The following is a 24445-nucleotide window of genomic DNA, read 5'->3' as shown; positions in this document are numbered from 1 at the left end:
AAAAAAAAAAAAAAAAAAAAAAAAAAGAAGAAGATAACACATAAATTGTCCAAATAAAAAGACAAGTGTAACTTAAAAAAAAAAAAAAAAAAAAAAAACACACACACACACACAAATGTAACATGATCACTGCATTTATACTGATAAAGAACATTATCAAACAATATCAAACCTTAGATCACATGAAAAAGAAAAATCAAACAAGATGAATCCATTAATGACATTCTCATTGCAAAATCAACACCATTGTCATAATCAACAATATATATTATCAAAGATTCCAAATACACGGTGATAGTACAGCTGATGAAAAAAAAAGCTACCAGATATATACCGATGGAGAACACAATGGGCCAAATAATTTTTCCTTCAATCATCACAGTTCAGGAAACAACTTCAAATATAGGTATGGTGATGAAGAACGAGACCAGATATCTCTATGCTTTAGAAGCCCTCCAACTTCTCACATGAAAGATCTAGAAGAGTGCTAGAGCATCTCTTCTGTTCAATGGGAAAAAATTGAAGATTTAAAAACAGAATCCTTCGTAAAGAAGACAACGGGCAACTACAAACTGATATAAGGAAGACAATTACAAACAAGGGTGATCTGGTCCAAGCAATCCTGTGAAGATATACAATCAAAAAGAGATTGTCAATAAAACGTAAATCCAATTCTTAAAACAATACATTTTTTATAAGCAACCGAAATATCATTGAACGTGAAAAGCGCTATTCAAGTACACAAGGAATATATAGGAGAAACATCTAGTTAGGAGAAAAAAAAAGAAAAGAAAAGAAAAACATGAAAACTAAGCATCAAGCTACATAAGCAAAGAAAAATGACTCAAGTTCCGCCAATGTCCTCTTGTTGTTCTCGAAATTTCTGTCATTTCTTTCCCTCCAAAGACACTACAAGAGGCAAGGAGGCACTATCTTCCAAACAACAGCACTCTGAGTGTTACCACTAGTCCACCAATAGGCAAACAAGTCAGCTTCTCTACTAGGCATTGTCCAAGACAGCCCAGAACGACTAAAAAGGCATTCCACAAAGTTGGTGCTTTTATGTTTCCATAACATGTATCAACGTTGACGCAAAAAAATAAAAAAACATGAATCAATGTTATAATTGGCCAGCAGGATGTTCTGGTTTCCAAAAATTAAGAATTATAATTGCTTCCAAATGTAGTGCTATAAATTGTCAAACGAATTATCGTAATCAAACAATAATAATCCTAGATAAGATTCAAGTTCTTAGTATGTTTACATAGATCTCTTCAAACTTTGAACTGTACTAACACCTACAAAGCCTTGCCTCATCAGGCATGCAAAAAATTACTAACGCTATAACTAATTTTCTTAGATACGAGGGCCATGCATTAACCTCATGTTTTACAGATATGGGTGGAAGAAAGATTATATTAACATGGAAGGAGCCAAAAAAGGCAAAAAGGGATGCCAAATATGACGGACAAAAGTCAAAAGTAAAAAAACATGCTTGTTAGAAAGGTAACAAGGGACATATGGCCATAGATAGGGAACGCCGCATAAAAGGATCCATGGAACCCAATTAATTAGGATTAAGATTAAGTTGGTTGAATTAACTATCATCAAACCATGAGCCAATAACGCCCAAGGCCATTTAATACATATCCCATACACTTTTAGGATACGGCTGATATATTATGAATGTATGAAGCACATCAAATCAGAAATCAAGTTGTCACAGTACAAGCTTTATGAGGGCATTGCACTACAATCCATCAGCTTGAATAATGAGTATACGTGGCATGAAAATTAACATATGTAATTACTAATAAATGGAATGCAGTGGGCTTCACTCTACCAAAAACCATAAGTAACAATTTGGAAACACAGAGACATCTTCCTAAAGCAGGAAGCAATGCCCTCCAAATATTCTATTTCAGATCAACCTTCACAACAATCTTATTGGGGCAATCACACCAAACCAATAAAGCTTTCTTCATCAGCAGCTAGCAAACACATGCATCTTATAATAGAGAATTGCATGTCACACTTATATGAAGCATATGCATGCATAATGCATACTGTTAGGGGAAATTTCTCCGATTAGGAATCAGTATAATTGCTCCAAAAATTCACATTTTTTTCTGATTTGCCACTAAAAAAAGAACATGTAATAAATCTTAAAAATATAACCTTTTAAGGGGTTGAAGATATTGCGATATTCACTATTAACCAAAAGTAAAAACTGTATCCTAACCATTTAATATATAAAATTGCTTGAGGGGGGAATTAACACTTTAATTTAAAATTAACAATTCATCATTCTCAACTACTTTAAGCAACAAATGCAAACAATTCATCACTCTCACTGAACATCTTTTTAAGTGTGCATGGTTATTTTGCACAAGCGAGGTACACGATCACAGGCTAGAAAAACATGAGTTTTACATGGTTGTACATGTATTTCAAAGCACAAAAGAGTGGATAAATAAATGAAGCCTCCTTGGAGAGATCAAATTGCTTTTCATGACTTCTCTATTTGGAATAAAATTGGGAGCATATTAATGCTTTGCACCATAAAAAAGAAAATTAAAAAGACTAGAAGACTAATGCCTCCTATGGACCAAGAAAAAAGTCATATTATGATGCCAAAGCAATACTCGTGTTAATGCTAAAGGACTCCAATTTATTGGCAATAGTGACTCGCAGCACCAGAGATGAATTGCTTGCCCCCCCCCCCCCCCCCCCCCCCCAACTTACACATCACAAGCTTTTAAAAGGATAGGGTTAACTCCCTCTACTCTCTCATATTTGCACTGGATTCTATCCTTGGTGACAGTTTTATCATATTATGGCTAAATGAAAAATAACATATCCATTAAAAATTCATGAAGGTCCAATAAGCACTTAGCTTCTCGACATTTCCCCATATTTAGCTAAATTAATTCAAACACACATTTGTATTTCCACAAAATGATAACTACAAAAGTTGAATAATGTTCAAATGTACTTCTATCATATAGATCACTTTTGTGACACCTTAATCCCTTATTGGGAAGAGATGAGTAGCTCATATAGAGTTGGTAGTTTATAAGAGAAGCTCATGAGTGTTAAGTCCTACATTGTTTACTTAAGTAGGTAAAACTGGGCTTTCTAAGTGATTTTAGGAAAATTCCAAATTGACTAGTCCTGTTGTAGTAATAGCGTATATATAGCTAGCGCGTCCATCAATATTGCCAAGGCCCAAGGGCAACAAAGCATGAATCAATCAGTGGCACCAGGCCAATCACGGCTGAAGCTCATATAATGATTTCAACCAACAGCAACATGACAAGTAAATATAATTGTAAGCTTCCTTTTCTTTTTCACTTTTTACCTGCACGTTATCTGATGAGTTTGTCCATTAATCTTTCTGATATGTTATATAATGAATGAACATGTATCACATTGGTAGCAATGATAATAACAGATATACTCCGATTATGGTCAACAACATGCTTCCTTTTTTGGTGAAGCAACGAACATAAAAGCTTCAAAATTAAGCACCAAATTAAAAAACTACCTGGATAACTCATGAAATTTAGGTTGCAGACACATCATCTTCATCTAAAGCCTCAGCCTGTAGAGGCCCCTTAAAACCACCTTTATCACCAAGAAGTTCACGTGCTGCCTTTTCAAGAAATTCCTTGGCAGCAGTTTGAACAGATGGTTTTTCAGATGATTGATACTTCCTCTTCTTTTGGACACTACTCTCTAGATACTTAATCTTTGGCCCCTCTCCTCTACTAATATTTCTCAAACTCTGTTTCTGGCCTGCACAAAATGAGCAACTCCTCAATGGAAAGAGCTAAAAATGGTAAAAGATTCGTGAACATTGTAATTAGTAAAGAACCATCTACCTTGGGTAAGGTCAGGTAAAGAATGCTCAATAAAACGCGTCGCTGCCTGATAATTCAATGTAGCAGAAGGCCGAAGTGGCGCTTGAACAACAAATTTAAAATCATGCAATCAGTTATAGGACAAAGAACTACCACCAACAGAAGAATAATGTTTGTAGAAAATGAGACTTTGAAATAAATTTAAATCCAAAACGTATGGTAGTATGCTATGCATCTTAAATGACCCAGCCAAATCACTTTCATCCAGAAACATATCCCCGGAATTTTGCGATTAAGATTAAAAGTGTCATTGCAGCATCATTTAATATGACATTTTAAAATGAAAAATTAAAAGCGAATGGCAAATTTCAAATAGGAAAATGTACCTTTACTCAAGTCTATGAACCTTTCTAGTTTGTCCTGATACAAGCTTAACCTTTCCTACAATACAGAAATACTCAAATTCCAATCAAATCCAAAAAGCAAGAACCAAATACAAACATAAAAATACCCATTAACAAATACCTCAAAATATAGACACCCACATGCTAAAAGTCAACAAATCAAACACAAAATTCACAGTATGAGCAAACTTACAAGCTCTGATTTGACTGGATGCTCATCTGGGTGAACTCCAGTACACCTCAACCTCACTGTGGAAGAACAATTAAACCAACAAACATTCAGAACCACCAATTGTGTATTAATTCAAAAAAAAAAGTAGTGGGACAGTGACCAAGGACTCGGTACATGTGAAGAGCGTTGAGGTGGCTCTTGCGAGCAAGAGCAGAGCCTGAGCCCGCTGGAGAGGCGGCATTTCGGAGAGGACATCTGGGTCGGAGAGGGACAAGAATTGGAGCAAGTGGGCCTCCATTTCCTCTACGCCGGCCAAGGTCCGGTTCACCGACTCCATTACCGAGTCTGGTACCACCGTGCTTTCTCTTACACCTCCTTCAATTGTTACCTTTCAATCACAAATCACCGTCTTAGCTGATATGTTTTGGGTTAGGGCTTTGGGAGAGGTTTAAAGCGGCACTTGCTTCTTAACGTGCTTTTTCTCCAAGCATAGACTTTCTTTTCTAAATTAAGGTTGAGTTTATTTTGATATAAAATATATATATTTTTTAATATCTTTACTAAAAATAATTTGTAAACAAAATATTGGTTTTCGGTTAAATTCACTTTACTCCTTAAATTTTATGAGTTTTTCAATTTGAACTCTAATATTTAAAAATTAGCAATGTATTCTCCTAATGTTTCAAAAAATTTCAATTCATACATTCTGTTACTAATTTTGGTCAAATTGAACGGAAATCTATGAAATAACGTAATTATTCTCAATGTTTTTTTTTTTTAATTTCTCTCCAATTAGACGAAAATTAGTAACGGATGCTCTGAATTAAAATTTTTTGAAATATTATGAGAGTATATTTCCCAATTTTTAAACTTTGAAGTGCAAATTGAACAACCCCTAAAACTTAAAGGGTAAAGTGAATTTTCCCCTTATTTTGTTTTTGTTTTTTTGGTTTTTTTTTTTTGATGAGTTGAAAATAACAAAAAGTGAGGAAACCATTCCTTTTAATAATAAAGTGGTACTCTCGTCATGTCCGTCAAGGATGTGACTGGCGGTCCGAAAATCGTCAATATGCAATTGGCGCGAGGGAGAGTTGCCCGGTCCTGGGACATATGGGCCTTTTCGAATCATGATTCAGAGCACGCCAGGCTAAATTTTTTTTTTTTTTTTTCAAAAAAATTAAAATAATAAAATAATAATAATAAAAAAAATCACGGCCGGCGTGCTTCACTGTTGAAGCACGCCGGGCGTGCTCAATATCTTTACCTGGGCCTTTTATAGGCCGAGAAATGATATGCCTTATTTTCCTAACTATTTCTTAACCATTTCTTTTTCAAATGGATTCAAATTTACTATTAGATTTGTAAGTTTATATGTGAGTCTCCTCAACATTCAATGGTAGATTTAAAAAATATATCTATAGAGATGGTTAGAAAACTGGAGCCTAACATTTATCTTTTTGGGCATGTAAGGATAACAAGCTTTATTGGATTTAAATGGACCTTATGGGATTTACAGGGAGTCTATTATATGGAAAAATTAATAAAGGTCTCCATTTACAAGTACTAGTAGCACATGTCTCCAATTTATCAAATTGGAAACTTTAGCTTTAATATTTGAAATCGTGAAAGCATGAGGGCTTGGTGACATGATTTTTCAAAATAAATAAATAAACTTAGCTTATAAAATGCACAAACCTGTGTGAAATATCATGCAATTATCGAGTAATACTATGAAAAAAAAAAAAAAAAAAAAAAAACAACAACAACAACAAAAACAAAACAAAACAATTTATCGGGTAATCCGTAGTTCAATTTTTGTTAGAATTATATTAATATTTTTTTTATTTAATTTGTCGGCCAACAAAATGACAATAACAGTAAAAAGTGAATGATGTGATATAAAAAGTGAAAATGTTTTGATGTAGATTTTTTTTAAAAATGAAATGAATAGCGTGGTGGTGTTCGGTGTTGTTTGCCAAACACCACCTAAGAGACACTTCCAGATTGTTTTTCAGATTATTGATACTTCTTTCTTTCTTTCTTTTTTTCTTTTATAAAGTTATCAACAAATATTATTAAAAGAAGACACTTAAGTGCGGATCAGGATCTACTGAAATTTTTAGAAAATTTCCATTTTTTATTCAATGGTTATTGTTCTGCCATGTGTCTCACTAAATATTATTATTTTATTAGTAGTGAGACACGTGACAGAATAATGACCCTTAAATAAAAAATAGACAACCTAAATCTAAAATTTCAGATATATAGGAAATATACAACAGGAACATTTAGCTAGAATTAGCAAATATAACTAGAAAATCACTATAACTAAACCACATAGGATATACATAAGCAATTGTCCACAAATACAAAATTTTAAAGAATAAAGGTATAAATCTTCTCCAACGACTTATTCCATTCTCGAAACTTTTGTCATTCTTTTCATTTCTTAAACACCATCAAAGGCAAGTAGAAAGCCCCCAACCGTAGGCCGAGATACTTTATTGGCAAAGTGGAAAATCCAAAGCCTAGGTAACCTTTCCACCTGATCAACATTACACATAGAAACCAACCTAATTTGACTTGGCCAAATTAACGTTTAAGCTCCAAACAACTTCAAAGAGAAGGAATAAACTTTTGTCATTCTTTGCGGAGGTGATTGGATGATTGGGTCATTTTCAGTGATATTGTGGTTTAGTTTGCCGTGATGATAGGATGATTGGGCGAATTTCGGTGATGGTGGTTATGTTGCCGGCAGATGTGTGTTATATATAATATTAGGTGTTTTTGGTGGAGATGAATTGTTAACCAAAATGAATAAAAAAAATTTAATAAAATATTATTTTAATAAAATAAATAATAAGTTTAGATAAGATGTTGGATGTAAATTTTGGAAAGTGGTTATTTTAAAGTATAAGAAAGGTAGGTTTTGGTTAGCAATTTGGCATAGAAATTTATATAAATCTTGGGATGCTCTAAATCACCTATAATTTAACTTATTTAATTAATCGGATTAAACCTCTCAACTCAAATCTACTAATTTCATATGGTTCATATCATATTCACATGTCTTGAAAAAAAGGTTGGCCATAAATGTCATGTATTAAGTTCGAAACTATGAATTGCATTGAGATATTTGTATAAGACTATAAAGATATGAAGAGTGTTAGGGAGCCAAACAAATAAATCTAGAAAAATTTTCAAACTGACGTGACAATGATTTTTAAATTAAAAAAAAAAATGTAATTCTCTTTCTTTCATCTGCCACTCATGGTTTGCCACATTAGTTTGAAAATTTGTATGGATTGTTTGGCTCTCTAGCACTCCCCTAAAGATGTATGTCACCTCTAACCCTGACAAATTTTATTAAATACATTAGACCTTCAACCCCGAGCCTACTAATTTATTGTTGGGTTCATATAAGGTTTACAAATTGTGTAAAAAATTGTCCGCTCTATTTTAAAGTAAAAAAATAAAAAAAAAAATAAAAAAATTAAGGTGAATCCGTAATTCAAGCAGAACCTCGGGGATAGTTTCGGAAAGCAAAAATACTCCTTCTTCCTTCCCTTCTTTAGTCGTCGCGGCCATAGACTCTCTCACACAACACTCCTACTGTCAATCTCGAACGCTTTCCGTACGATCCTCCATTCTCGGTCTAAAACTCTAGGGTTTCACAAATCAATCACACACACAAGGACGTATACATACGCTGAATACAGAAAATTCATACACAAATATGTACATATGCGCATGTGCTTGAATTTTCAAAATGTGTGGCTGAAGTTGCTGTTTGATTTTGTTCTTCTTGCTGTTTTTGTGGTTGCAGGAATGGCTGGAAGCCTAGCGGGATTTCTGGTGCTTGTTTTGGCGGTTTCGATCTGCGAAGCTGCTTCGATCTTCCAGCCGATATCAGATTCACACCGATCTGCGGCCTTGGAGCTCTTCGCGCCCACCGATGGGTCGTTTGGAAGGTCGGTGAAAGCCTAGTTTAATCCTTCATTTGATTTGTGTTTTTTCGTTTCAATGGAGAAGTGTTTAGTTGATGATCAATCTGGAGAAATGGAGTTTTTTGTTTTAAAAAAAAAAGTAGTCGCGCAAATGTAAGATTTGAAGGTCAATAAAGCCCTAGCTGAACCCTCTCTGAATCTCTGTTTTGGTAATTTTCTGTTTGGTTGATTGGGTTAAGTCAAGAAATGGAGAGAAAATGGGATGTGAATCGCCTGGGGAGGTCAAATTGAGTAGGAGTCTCGGGATGTGTTAGTAAAAGGTAAAATTTGATCCCGGTGTCAACATGGGGACGCTGTTCTAGCATTTGTGTATGATAGCTGTGTACTTGAATGCTTACCCAATTAGGATCATCGATGGTGTTTCAATTAAAAGTTGAGGGTTTCGCATCTAAGCTCTATAACACCCTGATCAAAACCTTGGTATGGTAGTTTGTTTCTTACGTGAAGAAATGGAGATAATTTTTTTTTGATAAGTAATTGATATATCATTAAAAGTGTAAAGGCGCACTAAGTACACCGGAAGTATACAAGAGGAAGCACCTAGCTAGGAGAAATGGAGATAAATGAAACTTGAATAATCTGGATGCAGGTGCTGTGCTATCTTTTGTATGTTACGTTTCTTTGTTTAGCTAATTATTTTTCATGGGCTCGGAATTTTGACTATTTCAATATGATGAAAGTTAACTATTTGGCATGATGTTCTATATTACCAGCTTGGAAGAGACATACGAGGCCTTAAGAACATTTGAGATTCTTGGAATAAAAGAGAAGCCAGATATAACCACCGGTTCATGCCAGTCTGTATCAGAAACTCTTGGGTCATCATCTTCGACTACAGAAGATTTATTCCATGCATTAAAAGTTAATAGCATCTTGAAATGCAATGTTGATGAGGAAATTTTCCAGGTATTCTTTGGCTCTCTTGTGTTGATGTGTTATTTGCAGCTCACAAGTTGTCGCTTTTGAGGAATATGGAAATATGGAAATATGTGTACGTAGGGGCGCCTTACGCTTTTAATAAAACTTGATCATTACTTATCAAAAAAAAAAAAAAATTGTAATCGCTGATGCTTAATTATCTACTTCTTGTAAAGGGCGTTGCTTCAGGACTTAAAGCTGTTGTCAATGATGCCAGTTCATTGCTTGACTTCTATTACTCAATCGGAAGTTTGGTACTTATTAAGGTAACTTATGCACAAATTTTCAGAAGGCATTTTGCCAGCTTCGCTACATTTGGTTTTCCCTAAAGATATGACTGAAATTTTCAATGCATTTATGAGAAATTTCTCCTGCCATTTATTTATTTTTTTCTCAGTTGTGCAGTAATTATTATATTTTTGTTGTCGTAAAATTGTTTTGTTATATAGATGTTGTTGAGAGGCCCTTGTTAGTTTTGGTGGTTTTTTAACCTTTAACTTGTGTTTTCTTAGCATAGCATTTTACATCATTTTGGTTGGTGCTTCTGAAATGATTTGTACAATTGGTTTTTGATGCAGGATCAAACTTCTAAAGTTGATGCACTTCTTGGTGATGCTGATGGAATTTTCCGTTCCATTAAGGTTGGTTTCTACAGAATCCACTAACTTGTGGTATTTCTAAGGTGGTAGTAGGTTCTGTTCTGGATACCCCCTGGAACTTGCCATGTCAGACTAGGAGTAGCATCTAAGTTGATGTGGTGAGATTTGGCTGGGGATTGGAGATTCAGTACTGGAGCTAACCCCCATTTTTTCCATTTATATGTCTATCTTTGCATTGATCTTCTGTGTCCCACGTTAAATAAAAAAGAGTTGTATTGTGAATGTTTGAGCTTTTGTCACTAATTGTTGGCAGGCTCTGAGCCAGAGTGATGGAAGGTGGCGTTACAGTTCAAATAATCCTGAGTCTAGTACCTATGCTGCTGGTAGTGATTTATCATGAGCCTCTTTACTGTATAGATGCTATTTCTTATGCCATTCGTAACATTTGATATATATATTATCACTGAAGTGAGGTTGTAGGCATGATATGGTTACCAATTGCTGTATTTCGTTCATTTGGGACTCTTTGAATTCTTCTACTCACCATCTGTGGTCATTATGGTTCTTTCAGGATTAGCCCTTGAAGCACTCGCTGGAGTTGTGTCATTAGCATCTTCTGACCTTGATCAATCTTTGGTAATGTAATTTTTTTCTAATATTTGTTTTGAGAGTAGCTTTGAATGTTTTATGAACCTGACACAACATTCTAATATTACTATGTATGTTGATCAAGACATTTTTAGTTCATTTGACCTCTAGAGTTGGATTCACTTTTACAAGTGTCAAGACCCCTAGTCCATGAGCAATTTTAATTGCTACAGCTTTTGTAAAAATTTAATAGCCATATTATGATGAAGTCAATATCATGATATATACAAAAATGTTTTAGAAGATTATGAATGAAATTTGAAGTTGGTGTTTCACCAAACTACATGATATGGGTGTTTGATTATTTCCATCGTGCTTAGGTAGACATGGTCATTCTCCTCATGAGTTCTCAACGGAATGGTACTATTGTTTGAAGTTATTTTTCACTAATTTTTTGGAAATGTTACTTAAGTGGGACCAGCATTTGATAATGATCTTAATTACACTGTTTGAAAGTATCGGTTCAAACTAATTTTATACCCGTGTCATTTTGTCCTTTGTTGTTAGTCTGAATCATATTCTTGACTGTTAATGTGCCTATGATTTTTTTTTTAGTGCTCATGGTCTTGAATTAGGAATTGTTTCACTTGATATCTCTTTTTGTATTCATCTTTCTTTTTTTAGTAAAAAGGTATGCATAATGTTGATGTTGAGGAGAATTTAAAAGCTGTTTTTGGGTGAATTGAGCAAGTGCTGGTGCTACCACTAACTGCTGGGTTGATTCTTTTATTTGATCCCCCTCTATTACCCACCCATAGCCTCTACATCATCCATGCTGAATTTGAATTACTTAGTACAGCGACCAGGGAAGAAAGGCCATTTGTAAAATGAACTCTAATTTTTTTGTGTTATTTTGCTTTGTTGGTATCCTGTTGCACTTGCGCGCCAGCACACACACACACATGTATTCGCTTGTAGTATTCACGCCTTATTTAATGTTGCCTTTGCCACTGTTTGTTTTTTCTAATAGTGGTGCATATCTACTTTCTGTGTATACTTCTATATTCCATATCTTACATTGGGTTACCATTAGCAGATTGTTACATTAAAGAATGACATTGTGAAGCTCTTTGACAGTATTGAGAAATATGGTACGTGTAGTTCTGCCTTTTTTTTTCCCTTTAAAATTTCCTTTGCATGTTGATGATTCTACACTTTCCAAATACTTGTGTGATTTTATGCTCTTCGTCTTCACTTGCTTTACAGCTAGAACTTACTATTATCTAGTTGGCCATAAGTTGTCGAATAACTTTTTGTACCTACATATCTATCCTACAATTGTATGATCTCTGATAAATAAGAAAATTTTCTACACTTTTCTAGTCTGTTGTAATGTTTTGATCTATTATTTTTTTAAAAGTTTCAAAAGGCCTGAAACAGACTGATGTACGACTATTGTGGGAATCACTCAACTAAAGGGGCTGATTTCAGGTGATGTCGTAATTGGGGATCATATTTATGACTTGCTGCTCCTGCTTCCCTAATTGGGACATATTTTTCAATTATTTTTTTTAGGTTAGTTACACACGCACTTGGTGGGTTTTATTCCCACAATTTCACTGTGTACTTTGTTTTATGAGGGGAGGAAGTGCCATTTGAGCTAGATCTCTTTAGCAATGGGGATAGGATCCTAATGTGAAATACTCCTGTAACCATGAGAGGTCTAATATCCTGCATGTGCTCACTTGCATTCATTGGTGTATTGCTATTAATAAGCCTCTTTAGCAGCTTGTTGCCATGGCCTCCCCGTGTAAGGGTAGACCATAGATGATTTTGGACTTCGAACTCCCTTGGTTGGATTGGTTTTTGGTGAGCTATTACATTGGGTGGTGATTGATGGAGATATGTGATTCGCATCGACATGTGGACTGAGGAAACATTAATTCTGAAAGCTTCAATCTTCCCTCCTCTCCCCACACCAAAAAAAGAAAAAAAAAACTATTCACAGAATGAGAGGGTGACTGTATTAAACAAATTTAGTTGTGACATTTGGTGATTCTGTGGAGCAGAAAGATGACTGAACATACTATTCATAAAAAAAAAAAATGATGACTGAACATACCAAGTGTAGCAATGTGGTTCTACCTGAGACACCTGCTGTAGGGGATTCTGAAAATAGCACTGGCTGTTGCAATTAGAGAAGATAGGTCAATGACTATTGAGAGGAGCCCCCATTAAACTGCTATAAAAGGGGGAAGGGTGGTGATATGACCTGTTCTTTAGCTGCACCAGTTAATTTATCTAATAACTGGGAGCTCCCCAAAGTTATGTTTGAACCTTTTTTTCCTTTCCTTTCTTGCTTAATTTAAATGAGACTGGGGGAGAAGAATAGCCTTCTCTTTTTGGGTGGGGGAAGAGAGTTGGCGTCTGTGCATCTTCATCTCCTGATGGGAGGTTCTGCTGAGGGTAACTTGTAACTGAGCATCATCTTTGATTGTGAATATGGTTCACAAATGTGCTTATGGAGATTTCTCCAAAATCTATGCACAGATTTCAACTATGTTATATAAAAAGTAGTCTGAAGATGGTAGGTTGGACCTTTCAAATATGATTTTCTTAGTATGATGTAGTTGCATTCTTGATCTGCTTCTCTGATTGCTTTAAATCTTCCACATATTGCGCATGGTTACACTAGTAGGGATAGAATTGTGTTTCGAATGTGCATTCACCATGTGTTCTGTTTTTATAAACAACTTATTATCTAATTGATAAGCTACAAAACAGAGGGATCTTGATGACTCCTAAATTTTGTCGTCTGTATTCATTGTCATAGCTACCTCATTAAACTGTATCACATGTCTGTAGATGACGAGGGATCTTGATGACACCTAAATTTTGTCTTCTGTATTCATTGTCATAGCTACCTCATTAAACTGTATCGCATGTCTGTAGATGACGGATCCTTTTACTTTGACGAGAAACTTGTTGATGCACGTGAGCATCAAGGTCCTCTTTCAACTACCTCCTCAGTTGTCCAAGGGTTGACAGCGTTTGCATCTGTGACTTCTGGAAGCATAAATGTCAGTGAGAACATACTTATTTTGCTGGATTTATTGTTCTAAAATTCTGTTTGAATGTCTCCTGATGCTTCACTTTTAAGTTTACAGCTTCCAGGTGACAAAATATTGGGTTTGGCAAAATTCTTCCTTGGCATTGGAATTCCTGGCAATCCAAAAGACTTCTTCAACCAAGTAAACTCGTTAGCTATCTTGGAAAGCAATAGGCAAGTGCTTTCTGTATAGTGTTTTATTTCTTCCATTTTTATGGATCATATTTGTTTGGTTATATTACATGTGTTTCTATGCGAGGTTCCATTATATAGCTGCTCACGAAACACTGATAATTGAGAATATAGTGTGCATGTCTAAATGTGTGCACATGCATTTTTTTTAATCTTTCTCTTTTTGTTTTTTAGTTTATTTTTCCTTCATTGCTTTTGTTCTTCTTTTCGCCTTTAGTGGGACATTTTTTTTGTATACATTCAATGTACTAGGGTTGCGCCCCTATGTACCTTTTAATGAAATGATTTATTTATTAAAAAAAAATTCATTGCTTGTTTGTTGGCAAATGCAAAAAATGTGGATGTGAAAGGCTTCTTATTATTTAGGGAGCATTACATCTTTTTTTATTTTGATCAAAAAGTCATAAACGGGTCAATTATTCTCTTCCAATCTTTTAATTTGCTTTTGCTGGTGCAGGGTTTCTGTCCCACTGATTTTATCACTTCCAGCTACAGTGCTTTCATTGACCAAAAAAGACCAGCTAAAGGTGTGTCATCTGCTCACAGTTTCTTACAAATTTTAGTACATGAGAATTTGTTTTCAATTTGTATATTTGGTTATCAAGTAACTGGTGGCTGTTTTAGTTGGCTTCTCTTGATATTTTATGTAGTTGTCGTATTGTTAATGCATTAACAATTACCATTCCCTTTTATGTCTTGTAAGTGAAGAGTTTGCATATATGCATTGGGTAAAATTGTAATATGCTCCCAATTTTCTATGATTTTTATCAACACTCTGGTTTGAAAATGACAAGCTCAAAGGACAACTATTGGAGATGGTTCAAAGCCATGTAACTTTTAAGTTTCTTCATTCATATTTAGCTCTAAATTCCACCATAGATGAAATCATTTCCAAATTTTGTTGGATGTCAAATGAGTGATCTGCAGACATGTACTTCTCATGATTGTACAAATTGATGCATCTGCATGTATATTTAGTCACTTTGTGCAAAACTTTGTTACTGTCTTCCTCTTTATGTTATAGCTTTAAGTAGCAGCGGTTTGTTCTTCTGGTTTATAGGGCTCTGATATCAATTTGAATTATGTTATGTGCTTAATAAAACTTGATCAGGTTAAAGTGAATACTGTGCTTGGATCAAGTGCTCCTCCTCTAACAGTGAAGCTTGTGCGAGCATTCATTTCTGGTTCGAAGGATTCTTCCGTAATTAAGAGCCTGGTAAGCAATGACTTCTTTTTTCTTTTTGACTTTCTTGGGCTAATTTTGTGACCTACGATTTGCTTGTTCATATTACCTGTTGGTTGTCCGATTTTCCTAACTTGGTTGAATGCTCTCTGGCATTTGTGAAATAATAACACAGAAACTCGAGTTTGACCCAGAAAATGCAGTACATTTCTTGGATGTTTTGCCGAAGAGTGTTGATGTTGGAAGTTATCAATTTGTTTTTGAGGTAATTTTGTCTTTCTAGACTTGAACTACACCCGATTTTCAATTCACTACATACTGAACCGAATGTTTTTGTAGATTGTGCTTGATGATTCTGTGGATAAAAAAGTCTATGCGACTGGAGGACAAACTCAAGTACCAATATTCGTTACAGGAGTTGTCAAAATTGACAATGCAGAAATCGCCGTAGTTGATAGTGATCTTGGGAGCGTAGAAGCCCAGAAGAAGTATGTTACATCATCCAACGATTTTCTACTGTTTTCTTCTGATTAATGCCTTGTTTGTTGGATTCTTGTCGTTATGAGATTCATCCATACATGCTTGATGGTGTTAATTTCAATATGTTATGCTTTATTACTGTACTATTCTGAATTTTTGTGTGTATCTTTTATACCATGGATCCATTCAGGCTAGATCTGGCTGGGGAAAACTCCGTATCATTATCAGCAAACCATCTCCAAAAGCTGAGACTATCCTTTCAATTGACCACTCCTCTTGGAAGTATTTTTAAGCCACATCAGGTTTGGTGTTCTTTCTATCTGCCTCTTGAATGGATTTTTTCCCTTATTTAGTTAGTTGATTGAGAAGTATGTTGTCCTGCAGGCATTTCTCAAGTTGAGACATGAGACCAAGGTTGAACACATCTTTGTAGTGGGGAACTCTGGCAAACAGTTTGAGATAATTCTGGTTAAGTTTCTTGGATTACCTGTTTAATTTTAATTTTAATTTATTCATAGCTCATTTAAATGAAGCATCTCTCTCTCTCTCTCTCTCTCTCTCACACACACACACACACACTCACATGTACATGGATTACTGGTATCTGGCATTGAAGGTACCTGTACGAGCGCTCTTTTTGTTCTAGGAAACTGAATCATGTGCCCTATTCACCATGGGTGGCTTAGTCAATAATCTATTATTGTTCCATTTTACCTCAGTTTCTAGACATTTCTCAAATTTTTTTCATGGACTAAAACATATGTAAGATATTACACTTGTTTCTAATGCAGATAGATACAGCCAGCAGCAGTTAGCTTGGCTTATTGATCAATGAACCAATTATTCAATTTCCCATGGTTTGTGAAAAATTAGGGTTCCTTATTTTGCTGATCTTTGGAAATGTATCTTGCAGGATTTTCTTGGACTGGTTGAGAAGTTTTTCTATCTCTCTGGCAGATATGACATTCAGTTCACTGTCGGCGATGCTGTCATGGTAAGTAAGCATTATTTTTTTCTCAACTTTGTCCTGTGTGTATTTTCTCTGACTCTGAAGAAAATTTATTGTATTCTTTTCCAGGAGAACTCCTTTTTACAGGATGTTGGCCATGTCGAACTAGACCTACCAGAAGCACCCGAGAAGGCACCCCGCCCTCCTCTACAGCCTGTTGATCCTTACTCAAGATATGGGCCCAAAGCAGAGATAACCCACATCTTCAGGGCTCCCGAAAAGCGTCCACCTAAGGAACTCTCTCTAGCTTTTCTGGGTCTTACCCTTTTGCCATTCATTGGATTTTTGATTGGGGTGAGTTTTGCACTAAGAATTCATCTCACATTCTTCTCAATAAATTATTTCCGTTTGAAATATCATGTTGTCAAAACTCTTGTTTGTCAATTCAATTAGTCTTGACAGCTTGTCGAGCCTCTAGATACCAATAAATTTCAGATGTCATATGTAGAAATTGTTCAAGTACTGGCCAGCGTAAGTTGGCTGTTAAGTTCTTGTTGCTTAGACATCAGAAGTTTTATTCAAATAAAAGCTTGGTAATTCCCTTTATGCACTATCTATTTGTCCTTACATAATCTTGCTGGTTTTATTATTACCTAGTTGAGTTTTTGTAGCCAATGACCTGTTCTATTGGCATTCAAGGAGCTTGCCAAGTCACTTGAGAGTGATATTGAGAGTGATAGTGTGACAACCTCGTGTTTGGCTAGGGAGGGGGAGGCTATTTTATGTTGTATATGTACAGACATGCTCGTGTAAATGCAAATCAAGATGAAACTATAGGATGAATTTAATAATTTAATTAATATTTTAACAGTTTGCATAACTTCATGTGTACTTGAGTTGCGCTTTTGCGCTCTTAATAATATCTCAATTACTCATAAGAAAATGATTTTCATAATCTTTTTTTTTTCATTTTCACCTTTTTTAAGAGTTCCTAATAGTCTTCTTCACAGAGTGATGTATGTTAACCTCCTTTTATTTGTGTCTTCATTAGCTATTACGCATAGGGGTGAATCTGAAAAACTTCCCTACTTCAGCATTACCTGCCACATTTGCCGTCCTTTTCCATCTTGGCATTGCAGCAGTTCTTTTGCTTTATGTGCTTTTCTGGTTGAAGGTATGTCTCTTACTTTGTTTGTAAATGTTGACTTCAGAATGCATTTTGAGACGGATGATTATGGTTTTTCTATTCTTGCTGGAAAGTGACCATAATATAGACACTTTTCCTCAGTTTTCCCCATTAATTGTGTATTTATTTGCTTATTTTATGTACAGTTGGATCTGTTTACAACATTGAAGACTCTTGGCTTCTTGGGAGTTTTCTTGATGTTTGTGGGACACAGGATCCTTTCCCACCTCGCCTCAACATCCTCCAAATTGAAATCAGCCTGAAAGCAAGAAATTTCCTTTGCTCGAGAGATCAAAGAGGGGAGGAACTTGAGGAAAAACAGTGGGTTGGATTTCCAATTCAATTTTTGTAGGACTTTTTTTCATTAAATTATGTCATACATGTTCCTAATTTTAGTGCACACCATGATAACATGTTATTAGAACATAGAAGCACCTCCATGTGTTTCTATTTTATTTTTCTTTCTAGTAGCAGGATCATCTCTCAAGAAATTTATAATCATAATTCGAGTGACCAATCTTTATCTGGTGATGAAATAATGCTATACCTATTGTTGGCATGGGTTATGATTGGATGGCTTTAAAAAATTTTAGTTGTTGATATAGCTCCATTATATGCTAACACGTCAGCAAGTCCTAAAAGAGTTATAGACCGATGGTATAATATTACTTTTGATGAAAGACATTTTTCCGAAAGCAACTACTAGGTTTCTTCTACCTGCTCTTGTTCTAGTGGTATATATTTTGTATCACGTCATTTAAATTTTTTAGATGATACGGTTCTTTATACACCGTTAGATGCAATCATAGGTCTAATACCACATTTGATGTAGTGTATAAGAGTTGTAGTATAGGTCTAATATTCCGAATAAAAATGGTGAGTGTTAATATTTTTTTTTATATTTTTTTCATCTCATCTTACAAATTACTTATTAGATTTGTGGACCTATGTAAATTTCACATAGTTAATGGTTGATCTATTGAATTTATAGGAAAGTATGAGTAAATTATTGACATCAATTATTTTTTTTTTTTAAAAGTTAAATTATTGACATCAATCATTTTTCTTTTTTAAAAGTCTCAAAGTTTTTTTCCACCAGCTCTCAGCCGTAGTGGTATATTTGTTGTCATGTGATGAATATATTTAAAAAAATTAACTGATGTGGTACCTTATAAATCATAAGATGCAATAAAATTTAATTTAAATTTTTTAAATTTAAATGTACTTTACAGTAACAATAACAAGCATCATAGTTGTCCTCAAGCGGTTAGAAACTATGTCTTATGAAGCGCAGTTACTACTTTAAATTCTCCTTCTCCTTGTGGACTAAAACGAATCCACTATCATGAGCCATTTTTTTAGTTTAATTAAAAATTTAAAATGTAATTCCGTCAGAATCAAAATTTGGACCCTTAGGCCCATAACCTTCCACCCCTCGCCCTTACAAATTAGCCCCATTCTCCACCATCCACCGTACATAACCATAATGAGAGCAGTGCATTTATGTCTGTTTCGTTTTATTTATGCATATTATGTGAGAGGAGTGGTAATTTTATAATTTACTTCTATATAATTCCTTAATTGGGTATTTAATTTTTTCCATTTTTTTTATATACTAATAAAATTGGAACTCCTTGAGCTAAACCCTAGGCAAAAGCAATTGGCAACAACAAACTTCTTACGACTCTCCCCTTCAGCATTTTACCTTTCAAGCACTCTTCAACCACAAGTCTCTGCAACAATAATTGAAACTTCACCCCGAATGCTTGAAATGAAGTTTCTGAGTTTCATAAAGCACAAAGTTCATGACAGGATTGCAAAGGAAAAACTAAATCTAAACATATTTCAACTATCCAACAATTACTCCATCACAGCAACTACAACACCTTCAGCATGCCAAATGCTCCAAATAAATATAAATTCCAGAACAAGAAAGTATATCAGAAGAACTCTGCAAGAGTTCAATACTTCTGAGCTGGTTGCTGGGTTGGCAACAATCCAAAACGCTTCTTCAGAAGAACTCTTTGCCTTGAGTATTTGTCATCGGGAGAGAAGCGGGCTGCATCCAAAAAAGTGGAGACGGAAATAGATCAGCAGCAATTATGATGAAAGTTCCATATCAAAATGCAGAAAACTAACAGCCAAAATATTTGAGAGAAGGGTGGGGGGAATATTTGGAGCGGGATGGGAGCAGTTATAATGGGGGCTTATGCAGAGTAGATGCAAGCTTTTTCTTTCAATAGTAAGCCAAATGAATACAGAATCGTCTTTTAGCAGAAGGTTTTTCCATGCCGGGTCCTTCTACATGTGCCAAAGTTGAAGCTCATAAAGTAGAATTTACTGTCATTTTGTTCTCTTAAAACTAGTTCATAGTTGTAAAGCAATTTCTCCTTTCTTCTTCTCCTTGCCTGATGATTTCTATTTGCCAATTCAGAGAAAAAAAAATATAACCATAACCACACTCAAAACATTTGGGCTCCATTTGTTTCAACGGGAAATATTTTCTGTGGCGAAATAATTTTTCTGAAAAATAATTACACTTGAAAATATTTTTTGGTGTTTAGCTCGTACAGAAAATCAGTGATACTGAGGACAGCCGGCTACCTTTGGTGGCGGCCAGCTGTGGATTGCGGTGGACGGTGACATCCAATGACAGCGGAGAAAGAATTGCGAGAAAGAATGTGTACGAGGAGAAGCTCAAACACATAAAATTGTTTACGGTTTTAAAAGAAGGAAAACAATTTTATGGAAATTAAAAAAGGTTTCCAGGTCAACCAAAAATGTTTCGATATGAATATGATTTTTGGTCGACCAAACACTGGAAAATAGGGAAAACGTTTTCTAGAAAACACTTTTCGTCAAAACAAATGGAGCCCCTTAGTGCCATAGTCCAACAGAATGAGGTGCTCAATCTAAAATGAAGTGGGCCATCCAACCCAATAGTTAGAAATTGGTCTTGGGCTTAACTCAACCCAAAAGCTAGCTCAAGAGTTGAGGTTTCCCCTCACCTTATAAATGGACAATCTCCTTAATACCCAGGCAATGTGGGACTTCCAACACGCCCTCTCACGTGTGGCGGGAGGACATCCAAGCCAACACGTGTGACAATGGGTGACGGTGGGCCACAGCCAATTAATTGGGTTAGGCTCTGATACAATATTAGAAATGGGTCTTGGGCCTAACTCAACCCAAAAGCTAGCTCAAGAGTTGAGGTTTCCCATCACCTTATAAATGGACAATACCACAAAGATCAACTCTTCAAAGCAATAGCCATTTTATTCATCAACAAACATTATCTATGAATACGCAACCATATGATGCAAGTAGATTAGCCTGATTGCATAAAATTGTCATGTGGACTCAACTCTCAAAACAAACATGAATTAGATAGTATGGACAACAGATTTTCACCAACCATATGCAGCCACAGTTGTATAGATAACAAGATTTATATACCAAATGAAGTGACCATAGCATGTAGTATTAGAAGCCTAGATGACAAAATCCCAGCAATGGTATGACATTCAGTTACAACATCAATGACAACAATTAGACTGAATAAGACAACACAAGGCAAGAAAATTTGATGGAAAACTCAAGGAACAAACTTGAACGATCTATAGTGTCGGCTATTTTCAGAACAAGTCTGAAAACAGTCACTAGTGGACTACAAGTACACACAGGTAATGAAATGACTCTGTAAGTTAATTCATTATTTATTTGTGTATTGAACTCTCCACATGCATCCGCAGTCTGCTGTCATAATGCTATCAATAAACAGGTTGAACCAGATTTAGCGTAATTTACTTTCACATTACATTTACACAAAAATGCCCATACAAATAATAAAGAAAGTGCAAAAGGTCAAGCACATTACACTACATTACCTGGATGAGCAGATTCTGTTGCCCGTCCCAGTGGTGATTCTTTCTGCATGTAGAAGAGAAAATGAAAGTCAACAAAAGAGAACTAAGAGTAGAAAACAAATCATAAAATGTTTACAATCCTTAAAAAAATTTGTGTTGATATAAAGTAAGCATTAACTTAACTACAGTCTACAGACACTCCAAGCTCCATATGAGGAGCTTTTGACAAAAAAATCATACTAACTATTATCAGGAGCTTTTGACAAAATACCCTGCATATTTTTCACCCTAAGTTTATATCTTAATTTAATACTGAAACAAAAATTTGCAACTGCATAAGTATTCCATTAATTTCATTCAAGTGACACTTAGTGGTGCTCTGTAAATATGCATGATTTACAGTACCCATCTTAAACATATACTTCTCGCCTACCTGTGTTCCAAACTAGCACTTAGGTAAAAAAAATAAAAAAATTCATTCTGTACTGTCAACTAGCATATTGATAATAAGATATACAATAAATTCTTTCAGGGCATAACTGTTCTGAAGTGGGGGTGTCAACAATTGCACACGTGCTCGCAAACTCACATGCACGGGATGAGCTTGAATGGCCCATGTATAATAACAGTGTATATATACAAAACTTCATAGAAGACTCCAACGATTAAACAGCCACCGCTGTTGTAAAAGTGAGAGCTGTGGAATCAATCAGTATACCATACCTTAGCAGTATAGACTTTTTCGCCCTTCTCGTTAATGTAAAACTGGAGATACATTTTCGCAAATTGTTCACTTCACTGAAATAACGGATCAATATCAGATATCTCTCCAACAAAAGATTCCACCTCCCCCCCCCCCCCCCCCCCCCCCCAAAAAAAAAAAAAGCATCAAAGGGAAAATAAGACAAATCAGTTGAACTCACATAAAATACAACAATGAAATACCTAAAAGAACAGAGACAACCAACAGACTCATAATAAGAGGAATCAGTACTCAGTCCCACAAGATTCAAATTTAAAATTCATTTCATTGTTGAGATAAGTTAAGAACTAAATCATTCAAGAGCAAGAACCTTATAAAATCAAATTGAAAAAATAATCATAACATATTAGACAAACAGAGAAACACCCAGAAAACTATATGCATTATATTACATAAATATGGTAGTAGACCTGTACTCTCGGTTCCTTCCTATCCCAAAATCCAAGAACCCCAGTAAAACCTTAATGCCCCATTTCATTATAAAGGTTAGAAATTTGTCAAAATCACATCTTCAGCATCTAATACTCAATAAAAAGAAAAATACCACACAACTGTAAGATCAGAACCACATGAAACTACATGTCTCGTGCTAAAGGAAAGAATAGGAGAATACGAAGGAAAAATTTGTACCTCGCGAGAGAGAGAGAGAGAGAGAGAGAGAGAGAGAGAGTTAGGGTTTTAGACGATGACGAGAAGGTTAGGGAGGGGTTAGGGTTAGGGCTGCCCTTTTCAATTCCACCACGGCGGGTCGCTTTTCTTATTTCTATCTGGCCCTTTATTATGTGGGTATTTCTATTTTGTCCCTTATTTTGTGATAATTGCATATACGCCATTAGTTTGTTTGGGTGCCCCTCGCCATGTGACGGGTGGCGTTCTTTATTTTAATATTTTTTTAAGAGTAAATATGTTTTATATTGCGAACAAGTGTGAATTCATCCAATATTTAATTATTATTATTATTATTTAAATCCTTGAATGAACCAAAGTGCCATTGCCATTGCCATTGCAATCATTTAAAAAGATATCAATTTAAAAGTTGGGGTTTTACCAAAAAAATAATAATAATAATAATAATTAACTTATAAAATTCAATGATCTTAAAACCTTTTAGACATTCATGATAACCTTAATTCAAATCATGTTTTGAATGTACAGTAGCTTGAAAGTCATGTTTTGAACATGATTTCAATTAAAATTACAACGCATTTTAAATAGTTTTAAAAATTGCGGCATTTTTTAAAAAGTGTTATTAAGGGTATTTCAATTTTTACTACAAATCTTTACAAATTGATACCGCAGTCTAGATGATACTTATTACTTCAGCTACTAAAATGTAAACTCTCATATGATAGCATTTTTATAAATAATCATTCTAAATACTGCATCCTGACTCATCTGAAAGTGTCCATCAACCTTTGGGTTTTTTTTTTTTTTTTAACAAGAGTTATCCAATAAAGGCATTATTACTACATCGGCCCAATGGAATAGGGGTGTTAGAATGTAGTATTTAACATTACTATGATATAAAAACAGGGATTGTCTTTTAAAAAGAGTTATAGTAAAAGCAATAGTACACAAAGCATTTTCCCATGTGAGTAATTTAGCTCTTTTACAATTTGTTGGCACCTATCAGTTAATGATTGGAGCTACTGTAAGAAATTCCATTTAAAGTATGTCCCTTATGTCACATATATTGTTGTAATTATAAAATTATGGTGTTCAATAATTTATTCCAATTAAAGCTTATTGTGTAAATCAAATATTCTGAATTAAATTACTGATTTAATTCTTGTGGAACAAGTATTTGATTCCAATCAAATATTCTGAATTAAATTTCTGATTTAATTCTTGTGGAACAAGTATTTGATTTTATTAAATATTTTATTTTTGTGGAATCAATTAGCTGTATTGATTTGATTTTTATTCCTTGATGGGAGGAATAATTAAGGTAATAGCTATAATTGAGGGTCCCCTGACCTACCTATAAATAAGGCCTGTGTATTCTATCAATTGGCACTCACTGGTAGGCATAGGTCAGAAGAACCTCTCAATATTTTTTGTTTTCCAAATTTGTTTCTATGAAGCTGTTCTTCAATTAGCTTAAGTAAAGCATGGCTAGAGGTATTTATATAATTATTAATTCTGCTGCTAATTTTATTGTCAATT

The 24445-nt window shown here is 34.8% G+C and overlaps 3 protein-coding genes across 3 annotated transcripts; 1 reads left to right on the top strand and 2 right to left on the bottom strand.

The window, feature by feature from the left end:
- Positions 1–252: 252 nt before the first annotated feature.
- LOC132189682 (Sas10/Utp3/C1D family) lies at positions 253–4916 on the bottom strand. The gene is made up of 6 exons (XM_059604449.2): positions 4614–4916; positions 4461–4516; positions 4250–4304; positions 3885–3965; positions 3548–3798; positions 253–622 (listed from the first exon to the last, which is right to left on the bottom strand). The coding sequence occupies exons 1-5, from the start codon at positions 4774–4776 to the stop codon at positions 3566–3568; spliced, it is 588 nt and encodes a 195-aa protein (XP_059460432.2). The 5' UTR covers positions 4777–4916; the 3' UTR covers positions 253–622; positions 3548–3565.
- Positions 4917–8002: 3086 nt separating this feature from the next.
- On the top strand, positions 8003–18175 carry HAP6 (ribophorin II (RPN2) family protein). The gene is made up of 20 exons (XM_059603938.2): positions 8003–8073; positions 8266–8410; positions 9160–9352; positions 9541–9630; positions 9943–10005; positions 10277–10346; positions 10535–10599; positions 11648–11702; positions 13504–13631; positions 13719–13834; positions 14310–14379; positions 14964–15068; positions 15211–15300; positions 15375–15523; positions 15706–15817; positions 15900–15983; positions 16429–16509; positions 16594–16818; positions 17516–17638; positions 17797–18175. The coding sequence occupies exons 2-20, from the start codon at positions 8268–8270 to the stop codon at positions 17911–17913; spliced, it is 2079 nt and encodes a 692-aa protein (XP_059459921.2). The 5' UTR covers positions 8003–8073; positions 8266–8267; the 3' UTR covers positions 17914–18175.
- A 1209-nt stretch (positions 18176–19384) lies between these two features.
- On the bottom strand, positions 19385–23021 carry NOP10 (nucleolar RNA-binding Nop10p family protein). Its single transcript, XM_088510527.1, has 4 exons — positions 22910–23021; positions 22240–22314; positions 21538–21580; positions 19385–19709 (listed from the first exon to the last, which is right to left on the bottom strand). The coding sequence occupies exons 2-4, from the start codon at positions 22291–22293 to the stop codon at positions 19612–19614; spliced, it is 195 nt and encodes a 64-aa protein (XP_088366653.1). The 5' UTR covers positions 22294–22314; positions 22910–23021; the 3' UTR covers positions 19385–19611.
- Positions 23022–24445: the final 1424 nt, after the last annotated feature.

The sequence above is a fragment of the Corylus avellana genome, chromosome 9 (genome assembly GCF_965113065.1).
Source record: "Corylus avellana chromosome 9, dhCorAvel1.hap1.2, whole genome shotgun sequence".
NCBI lineage: Eukaryota > Viridiplantae > Streptophyta > Magnoliopsida > Fagales > Betulaceae > Corylus > Corylus avellana.
The sequence above is the reverse complement of the archived record's forward strand: the minus strand, read 5'-3'. Positions and strand labels throughout refer to the sequence as shown.